This window comes from Sinocyclocheilus grahami, unplaced genomic scaffold, assembly GCF_001515645.1.
Source record: "Sinocyclocheilus grahami isolate Dianchi unplaced genomic scaffold, SAMN03320097.WGS_v1.1 scaffold548.1, whole genome shotgun sequence".
Classification (NCBI taxonomy): domain Eukaryota; kingdom Metazoa; phylum Chordata; class Actinopteri; order Cypriniformes; family Cyprinidae; genus Sinocyclocheilus; species Sinocyclocheilus grahami.
Genome location: NW_015505727.1, coordinates 528,433 through 538,885, shown reverse-complemented (window position 1 = coordinate 538,885; position 10,453 = coordinate 528,433). Strand labels below are relative to the sequence as shown.

The 10,453-nt window shown below is 36.8% G+C and overlaps 2 protein-coding genes across 2 annotated transcripts in view; both read right to left on the bottom strand.

Moving 5' to 3' along the window:
• Positions 1 to 4,044, bottom strand: part of nudt4b (nudix (nucleoside diphosphate linked moiety X)-type motif 4b) — a 7,857-nt gene extending 3,813 nt beyond the window's left edge. The window contains exons 1-2 of the mRNA XM_016238826.1: positions 3,638 to 4,044; positions 202 to 312 (exon numbers count right to left, since the gene is read on the bottom strand). Coding sequence (XP_016094312.1) covers positions 202 to 312; positions 3,638 to 3,733 — 207 coding nt within the window. The 5' untranslated portion in view covers positions 3,734 to 4,044. The remainder of the gene's footprint in view (positions 1 to 201; positions 313 to 3,637) is intronic.
• Positions 4,045 to 6,792: 2,748 nt separating this feature from the next.
• Positions 6,793 to 10,175, bottom strand: LOC107555890 (ubiquitin-conjugating enzyme E2 N-like). Its single transcript, XM_016238825.1, has 4 exons — positions 10,164 to 10,175; positions 9,718 to 9,964; positions 8,675 to 8,815; positions 6,793 to 7,490 (listed from the first exon to the last, which is right to left on the bottom strand). Exons 1-4 carry the CDS (start codon positions 10,173 to 10,175, stop codon positions 7,444 to 7,446), a joined length of 447 nt encoding a protein of 148 aa, XP_016094311.1. The 3' UTR covers positions 6,793 to 7,443.
• Positions 10,176 to 10,453: the final 278 nt, after the last annotated feature.

Below are 10,453 nucleotides of genomic sequence, written 5' to 3'. Positions count from 1 at the left end.
GAGAGAGAGAGAGAGAGAGAGAGAGAGCGAGAGAGAGAGAGAGCGAGAGAGAGAGAGAAAGAGGGAGAGGGAGGGGGAGAGGGAGAGAGAGAGATCAAATCCACAACAATCTTTCATTTAGCTATGAGACTCCCAAAGTCAGGTAAATAACACCAGTAAAACCCTGACTGCTAGAAATGATGTTAAAAGACAATGTGGCACCTCCTCAAAGACCTCCCGTACAGCAGCTCCACATGGCTCCTCCTCCGGCTCCATCCCTCCTCCAGGAACAATCCACTGATCCGGGTTTCGACTGCTGCTGACCAACAGCACCTGCAGAAACCAGCACAGAACTGATTCAGTCAACTTTTCACCATAGCCTGTATGAATAGCAGTGGTTATAGCACAGGATTATTGTGATTTATTGGTGGTTTGTTACAAATACTTCATCAAAACACACCAATCATTTATTGAGATTAATGAAAATTATTTTGATGCAATTTCGTGATCTAAAGGGTTGCACACAAGCCTACTGTATTTGTACTTGTATTTGTAATACTTTAGAGTCTGGCTCAGTGTTGTTTAATATGCATATTAATATAATATCAAAATTAATATTTTGGATTAGTTCTTATTTTTATATATATATTTTTTATAAATATATTAAATGTATTATCATTTTTATTTTAGTTTTAGTAATTTTGTTGTGTCACTTATTCTTTTTTTTCAATGTCTATATAGTTTATTTTTTTAATTTAAATGTATTAATTTAGTTATTTTAATACATTAAAGGGGTCATATGATGCGATTTCAAGTTTTCCTTTCTCTTTGGAGTGTTACAAGCTGATTGTGCATAGATAAGATCCCTGAAGTTGCAAAGACTAAAGTCTCAAAACCAAAGAGATATACTTTATCAAAGTTAAGACTGGTTGGCTACCAGCAACAGTTTGGTTACACACATCCTTCAAAATATCGTATTTGTGTTTAACAGAGGGAAGACATTCATACAGGGCGAACAATTTTTGGGTGAACTTTCCCTTTAAGAGTTTTTTGTTTATGATGTAGAAAGATAAGCTTGCACATGAGTTGATGTTTTCTTAATTTATGCTTACAAGAAAGTACAATAATTCTTATGAAATGCAAAAAGAAATTTCTCAAATGAAAACAATCATGATTATTAATTTGACCATTATTGAGCAACATTAATCTGTACTCTATAAAGTGCTATTGACTCTTTAGACACCTGTAGCATTTTAGTCATGCATTTTTAACAACAGTAAGCGTTTGTATGAGACAAATCACTAGGATGATGTTTAAATTCTGCTAACACGCTCTCGGTCTCGCCGTTGCTGATTGCCGCTGTGGCGAGAGAACGAGTCTATGAAGTGCGCTGAATGGGAGGGATTTTGACTCAAGCGATCGCTGATCCTCTGTCCCCTGCTCACCCTCTTTCACTCCGACACAAAGGGCAGCCATTTCAAATGAGTTCCCCCTCACTTACACAGACATGCACTGACTGTGGATCAGTCTGGAGTTGGCATGCAGTGCCAGGACTGTTTGTGGAGATGCTCTGAGATCAGCAGGCATACAGAGTGGATATGAAGCAACCCCAGATTTACATCAGCAATCCCACACGACAGCTCCAACAACTCAGATTCTTCTCTTTGGTTACTTGGATACAAGGAAGTGACAGAATGAAGGATTATCAGAAAAGCAGAAACCTCTGAAAATGGCCACTTAAAAGGAATCAACTTTCACCCAAAAATGAAAATTTGCTGAAAATGTCCTCACCTTCAGGGCATCCAAGATGTAGTTGAGTTTGTTTCTTCATCAGATTTAGAGAAATGTAGCATTCCATCACTTGCTCACCAATAGATCCTCTGCAGTGAATGGGTGCCGTCAGAATGAGACTCCAAAAAGCTGATAAAAACATCACAATAATCCACATCACTCCAGTCTATCAATTAATGTCTTATAAAGCGAAAAGCAGTGTGTTTGTAAGAAACAAGTCCGTCATTAAGGCGTTTAACTTCGAAACATCACTTCTGGCCAAAAAAATTAGTCCATAATTTATAACAATGCTTCCACCAGTGACAAAGTCCATCTCCTATTGCCTCTCACCTCAAAATCCACCCACATATTTGTTCAGAACTGTTTTGGGTTGTAAACTGTGCTTGATGCATATTTCTCTCCTGATTCGGACCAGATGACTTTTTCACTGGACTCATATTTTAGCCAGAAGCAACGGTTTGATGTTAAATCGTCTTAATGATGGATTTGTTTCTTACAAACACGCAGTTTTTGGATTCACATGATGTTGTTAACTGATGGACTGGAGATGTTTGGATTATTGTGATGTTTTTATCAGCTGTTTGGACTCTCATATTGATGGCACCTATTCACTGCAGAGGATCCATTGCTGAGCAAGTGATGGAATGCTACATTTCTCTAAATCTGTTACCATGAAGAAGCAAACTCATCTGTATCTCCAACGGTCAACAAATTTTCAGAAATTTTCATTTTTGGATGAACTATTCCTTTAAGCACAAAATTCACTAGTGTGCATCAACGCTTACATATATTCAAGTTTATGATGCAATTAATTATTTACAAGATGCACTCAAGGCTTAACTGGTCACCCACAAGATGATTGCACTCTTTTATCGTCTCTATTCATATTAATCACACATTAAACACAAAAACTCATAAAAAGCAGCTCTCTTTGGGGTTGATACAAGATATTCAGCAACAAACCTTTACAACAAGAAAATCAAAAAATGAGTTAATATTGCAACTGTTTTTTTTTCCAAAAGGTGTCACTGGTGCCATTCAATCTTATGTCTTTTTATGACAGTTCTTTGTCAGAGGTGGATGAACCTGGTGCAGCTGTATACTGTACATGCATAAACAGAGGGAGATTCAGAGAGCTGCAGTCTGACGTGCTTTTATTGCATAACTGTACTACGGAGGCCCAGTGACCGACAGTCTAAAGTGCCTTTAAGTCATGATGGGTGACAGGAGACGAACATGTGTGCAATGACAAGATAGATATATAGATAGATAGAGTTTTCTAATGGGTTATTATGCAGTAGAAACAGGTTTACTTGACTAATGAGGATCAGTGGGATTTTGGCCAGGGCAAGGTTGTGTGACAGAGATTACAGCCCTGGATGAGAATTAAATGAACAGATGTGCTCTAGATTACACTGTGCAGTGATCTGAGCAGTGCATGCTGCAAAAACCTCACTTTCTAAGAACACTTAACAATGATAAACTGATCTCAGATTTTTTCCCAGCACTCCAGATGTAAACAATACATTGTCTGGTGTCTCTCTATAGTGCATTATTTGTTTTGTGTATGTATTGTATGCTGATGGACTGCAAATTTCTAATTCATATCTTCAATCTATGCATCTACGTATCCATCCATGATGAAACAGCACTGATGTACTAGATGTACTAGATGACATTACATGACAGCATACTAGCACCTGATTGATAGCTCTTATATATGCAATATTAACATATTTACTCAATATCTGTATGCTCACATATATTCTGTCTGGGCCACAGGTGAAAGTGTCAGTGCGTGTTGATACACCGATTTATCACCCGAGCATCATGTCTGGTTTAGATAACGAGGTTAATATCTCCGTACCTCATCCTCCCGTTCGTTCTTGAAGCACAGACACGCCGCCCGCCGCTTGAATCCTTCCCGGTCGTACGTCCGCGTCTGGTTCGGTTTGAACTTCATGCTGAAATCCTGTCGCTCCTTCCGTAGATTTATCCGACCGGTCAGCAATGCTCCGTGAACGGCCCGAGCTCCGTGAGTCACCACCGACGGCGAGAAGCAGACCAATACCGGGCTGGACCGAGCCTACGGGTTTGCGTTGGTTTTAAATCCAATTTAAATCATTCCTCCGCGTTTAGTCCAGCAAATTCGATTCTCTAACGACAACTCTGCATTCCGCTGTCCATTCCCAGGTCAAAATATCTAATTTACCCCGGTATATATATACGTGTGTGGTGGGCCGGGTGCGAAATTACTAACGCTAGTATGTTGACGGCTTGGTACTTAATATTCATGAGATAAACCGTCAGCATTGGAAGGTTACCGGGCAACGTCAGCATATATTAATCAACAGCGTTCACCATTGGAAGGCAACTCCTCGGCGTCATCACACACTAATTAATATGCATAAGCGACACCTTGGCCGTAGTAGGATTTGTAATTACCGGCCGCAGCGCTCGAGACCTCCGTCAGGCGGATCCGTGAACTGCGCTCACACTCATCCGTTACCGCATTACTGCGTGGCCTCCTTTTTATTTTTATTTTTTTGCATTTAAACAGCTTTTTAATGAACAAAGGCAGGAACAGAACAAATAAAGAAAAGAGGATTAAAAAAACAAAAAAAAACACCAAAACAGGTATTAATCACAGTACATGAAAGATCACATCATATCTCTTAAAAAAATAAATACATTTTTTGTTATTAATTACTCTTAGTGATTTAATTAAATGTTCTACTTCACATAAGAAATCTATAAAAGTAGGTATTTCTTAAGAAACTTTTGTTTGTTAAAATAGAATTTTGCCACAAGGATAAGAAAGCTAACAGCAGATTCTAAAGATTTGTTTTGGTTTTCAAAAAAGCTAACATCCTTAATGTGTAAATTACAGTTCATATTAACTTTAGAAAAACAATAGGAACTCAAATCTTTCCAGAAAAGTGATGAAACATTACATAAATGACAAATATCTTCACTTTCTTTTTTACAGAAGGTGCATATATCAGCTACATCACAATATTTCGACACAACAGCGTTACAAGGGTATATATTATGCAAAATTTTTAAAATGCACTTCTTTCACTTTATTGGGACTGCGTGGCCTCCTGCCACATATACTGCAGGTAGTTATGACATAATTTGTTTTATCTTTTACTATTCACAACTATTTATATATTAACATTAATGTTAATAGGCCTATATAAATTAGTTTTTTAGACAAGACACGTACTTTGAGCATCAGATAATTCACAGTAGACACTATCCATAGACACACATCCGTTGATCACAAACAGAAATCAGTTCTGGCAAGATTCATCTAACAAGATTATGAATAAACGTTCTTCCAGTAACGTTAATAGAACGTTTGTTCAATGTTAGCTATCTGGTTTTTAACAACGTTCTCAAAACCTTTGAAAAACCATAATTATACATCGTTGCTATAGGCTAACGTTTATTCTGAAACGTTTAGTTGGATGTTTGACGAAGGTTTTTTTTTATGTTACTATTCAATTCTGGTTTCAGAACATTCTGAGAAAGTTCAAAAGTAACGTTCCTGAAATGTTTGCATAATGAAAAAAATTTAACGTTTCTTTAAGGTTTTCTCTAACATTTGCATAACCTAGAATAAATGTTTTAACAACGTAAAAATAAAAACGGGGAACGTTAACAAACCATTCTTAGAACATATTTTAGTTAGCTGATTATTTACGTGTGTTCTGACAAAATATGTAGATATGAATGAAAACTACATGAATGCAGAAAATAATGAATACTAAATAAATACTGTACACCGTTTCCATCCAGTTGCATATACAGCAGTGCATTAATGCATTTAATGTAAATTAAATCAAATTAAGTAATACCATTTGTACATTTTTCATTAATGTAGTGCTGTTAATGACAACCTGGAATGCTGGACTTTGGCATAGATACTGATCTGATTGAATTACGATGATGATATTGTTTAACTTTGACAACAAAAGAATCTGACAACATTTTTTCTGTTATCACTGTGCAAACATGATGAAGAAACAGTTTGGGAGAGACTTGTCATTAGCAGATTTGAGTGAAACTAGAGGCACTTTTAATGATAAACGCTCAGACTATTTTCAAGGTAGGTTTACTGGTAAAATCATTAGTGTAATTGGGCGTTTGACTCAAAACCAAATAGTTACTGGGATATAGACCTGTGACAACTTGCCCTATAATATATTATCACCATTAAAATTATAGAGAATAATTTTTCTTGGGTGGATTTAGTTACCTAAGACAGGGATCACTGCACATGCCTGCAGTCGTCATGTCTTTAATGAGTGAATTACAGACATCTGGTTAGTGAGGAATGCTCTCAAATCTGTTGCATTAGCTTAGTGCTAACATGTGTCATGCTGACATAGAATACCACCTCAACTCAACATGGGCCAAACTCATTAAGCACATTAATCAGCACAATGGAAATAACTGTTTGCCATGGGCTCAACAGATTTTGAGACAGAACAGAGAAGTGTGAATCTGTTCACGGCCTTTTGATTTTCTTTAAAAATTACAAACTTTGAAAGCTGAGAGTCCTGAGACCTTGTTTCATTCCAGAAATAACCTGCTCGGTCTCGTCTGTCGGCACATTGTCAGTTTCCTCTTTACTCTGCGATGTATTTTTTACTGCGTGAGAACATGAGTAGTGTGAGAGCGCCATTGTTTGTCGGAGATAGCAGAAGTAACTAAGGAGGGCGGGTCTATGTGAACGGTCAACTGCAAGATATAAACTCAGAATTCCAAAAAAGTGTCAAAATTGGAAGATGCAAACTCAGAATTCCGAGAAAAAAAAGCCAAAATTGTGAGTGGAATTTTGAGAAAAAAAGTCTGAATTCAGAATTGCGAGATAAAATACAACGCTACCTTTTAAAAATTCCATGGCAGTCACAAGCTACCATAACAATCAGATTCGAACCTGTAAAAACCCCTCAGAAATAAAGAGAACAAACCAAATAACATAACAAAAAATATTTTTACTAAAACTGAACATTTACAGATTTAATTTTCCCAGACAAGTCAAACAGTTTCCACTCCAGCCGAAACACAAACCTTTACACACACACTCACACAAGTTTTGTTTGTAATACAACAACGTCAGAGCAGGTTCTGTCAGATAGGCGATGATATAGACGGGTTCACCACATGCGTTTAATGAACTGAAGAGTTTCACAGGAAGGAAAAGGAAAAAAATTCACATCATTTTGTCCCTGACCGAGAAGCAGCATATATGCATCCCCCGTTTAACAGGCCCTCCCTCTACACCCCCTAACATAAAAATGAACTAACAAAAATGAACCATCCACCTGGAGCCTACAATCAGTTTGCAGTGAAATCCACTGCGCTAATGACTGTACTACACATTCTGACAGGGTCCTGTGTAGTGACCACGCAAGGGATGCTGGGAAACCCCAGGCCATTTCCTGGCCGAACCCAGAAGCAGAGAGATCATATAGTGGAGCGAACATTAGCTCTGACCAGGAACACACCGACACTCACCCAAAGGGCTGCAGTAGTTGCTTTTGAATCGTATTTTTTTTTCGCTTGCTGTTTTAATTTGTCTGAGAAAGTGTCCTTTAAATGCAAAAGAAGACCGGAGGAGACTGTTCCACTTCTCTCACGTGATGCCACCGTTTCCTTCTTCTAAACTTCAATGTTGTTGCCGGCATAAAGCCTGGTCCATGTTCGGGCTGTGAGAGAGAGAAAAACACCCTCCAGGACATTAATTAAGATCATATCGATTTAATTTGGGTGAATCTCAAAAAAACAGTCATAATACAGTAATGAGAATCAGAAAAACTGGAATTGCAAAAATGACAACAACAAAAAACAAACAAACAAACAAAAAAACATTGAAAGTAAAAAAATCTTAATGGTCCTACAATGGGTTTCATTATTTTTTCCCTTTTGATTACTGAGTGAACTGAGCTGAACCTGTTTTTTGTTTTGTTTTTTAGAAGCCAAATTTTTTTTAAAGTAATTGCAACTTTTTCTCTTGCAATTCTGGCTTTGTTTTTACAATTTTGAGAGATATAAACTGGAAGAAAAAAAAGATTGAATTGTGAGAAAATGTTGCAATTACCTTTATATATATTTTTAGAAATAAATATAATACGGTGGAAATAAAAGTCAGAAATGCAAGTTTAAAAATAAACAAATAAAATAAGTACAACTAAAAAAAAAATCTATTGTAAGGTGGAATGTTCTTAAAGCTTTTTTATTGGAGATTTTAAGTGATGATAAATGCATTACAGTTGGTTTAAATGTAATGTATCTTGCTTTTTGACTATGGTATTTATTTACCCATCATATAAATTAAGTTTAAGTTTTTTACTAACTAAAAATTAGTGCTGGGCAACGATTAATCGCATATAAAATAAAAGTTTGTTTGTACAAAATATATGTACTGTGTGTATTTATTATGTATATATAAATAAACAAATGAATGTATATATTTAAGAAAACTGTTATGTTTATATATTAAATATATTTATATATAAATTATGAATATAAATATAACTATTTTCTACATATATGCTGTATGTGTCTTTATAAATACATAATAAATATACACAGTACACACACATATATTATGTACACAAAAACTTTTATTTTGGATGCGATTAATCGTTACCCAGCACTATTAAAAACACATAAGGATGCTGAAATCTGAAGCTAGAAATGTTTGGAATAGGAACAGACATGAAATAAGTGAGAGATATTCTTCCTCGTCTTGGCAAAAGAAGCACAGTGGTGAAACGTCTCAGTTAAATATTTATTACATGGGTAATAACAATAAATAATAATTTCTTCCAAACAAGTACAATAAGACAACATCATAAACGTCTAGCTAGTGCTGATGAGAAGGTCTCACCTGTTTCAATGGCTTGAGCCTCGTTGCTCTTCCACTGTTCAGCGACATCATTAGCCAGCGGGTCATCAGGGTTCGGAGCGCTTAGCAGAGCCTGGATAGAGAGCAGCACTGTACGGATCTGAAGAGCCGGAGACCATTTATCTACAAGAGTGAAGAGACAGACATGTGACCATGAGCCCTATAAAGCCTACAGCAATTGTATTTGATACACGAAGGTCTCTAAATGATCAAAACTTTGCTGTTAAACCTGTTGCACACAATATACTACATGCCTTCTGTCGTCTGATTGGTCGTTTTTTAGCAAGTAAAAGCTCTTTTAGTATAACTGTACAAATGCCCACCTTCAGCTTCACGTGTCTTTTGGCTGACAAATCTTGACTGATTTTTATCACGCAAACGTCAGAATAACTGTAGTAATATTTCCAGATGAACACTTACTGGACTGAAGCAGCTCTGCTTTACTTGATTCTCCATCATTTATTTTTTAGAAAAATCAGTGCGTCTCAAATCTGATCCTCAGGATCTTTTGAGGAACGTTTGTTTCCAGAAGCTTTACTTTCACTGTTCCTCAGCGGAGGAATGATCTTCACAAGCCTCCAGAACATCTCACATCTTCTGAGGAGCCTTTATTTCTTCAGCTCTCAATCAGCACTGGATCGCATTGCATTATATGTTTTGATCATGTAAATATCATCTTAAGACATATTATTGGAGATACAGAGTGCTGACTGATCATTTTACGCAAGTATCTGCTGTACTGTAGATCTCGGTTATTTACATTACAAACATTAGAATTGTATAATTTTTGTCCATATAAATATCAGCATCTGCACCAGACTGTATTTTTTTTTGCTCAGTTTGAGTCGCTGAATAAAATTGAGCTGTTTTCCCTTCATATTCTCACTGCATCATATTATATGCACCATAAAATCCTTATAAATCCTTAAATCCTAAAGCACATATGCAAATTTAGATGAACTGCTCTATTAAAAAAAAATCTGACTATTATTTCATATGTCAGGCTTTACAAACACTATAATCACCTTTCAGGATGTCCAGACAGATCCTGCCCAGTTTGTCCACATTAGGATGGTAGATTTTGGTCATGAATCGGACCTTGGGAGCAGCCATGGGATACTCCTCTGGGAGGAACAGCTCCAGTTTGAACGTCCCGCCTTCAAAGGGCGAATCCTGCGGCCCAGAGATCACCACATGGAAATACCGAGCGTTTCCCTCATCAGGCTCCGCTCTGATTCCAGGCACAGGCTCGGCCAACAAGCGCTGCGTCTCCTGTCGAAACACACACGTGTGAAACACAACGCCAAAGTCATGGGTTCGAATGCATGAACTGATCACATGTAAACCCTGAATGCAATGCAAGTCGCTTCAGATAAAAAACATCTGCCAAATGCATGAATATAAATGTAATGATACTGATTAACTTTATTTGGTTTCAGTTGCATGAAAGCAAAATCCATTTAGAAAGTACCCGCAGCTGCATTGAATACTTTTGATAACGTTTGTCCATAAAACACTTTTAAAAATGTAGGGATGCACTTAGTAGCAAGCAAACTAAATATCCACAAGCAGAACGATGTCTAAGAAATAATCAGCACTTTTTGTAAACATACAATTCATGGAGATTCCTGTCATTTTATGTGACACCAATTATTTGATTTACACCAGTCTACTATTGTCAATAATAGACTGGTGTAAATCAAATAATTAGTGTTATAATCCATTAAAGATAAACCAACGCCAAAATGGCACGTGACTGTG

Bases quoted from the DNA above. Each gene is read 5' to 3' on its own strand.
- LOC107555890 (XM_016238825.1), bottom strand. The intron at 8,816-9,717 runs GTGATTATAGTG...TCACTCTTGTAG, and splicing joins CTGTCTGGACATCCTGAAAG to ATAAATGGTCTCCGGCTCTT. The intron at 7,491-8,674 runs GTGAGACCTTCT...TCTCTCTCACAG, and splicing joins GGCTCAAGCCATTGAAACAG to CCCGAACATGGACCAGGCTT.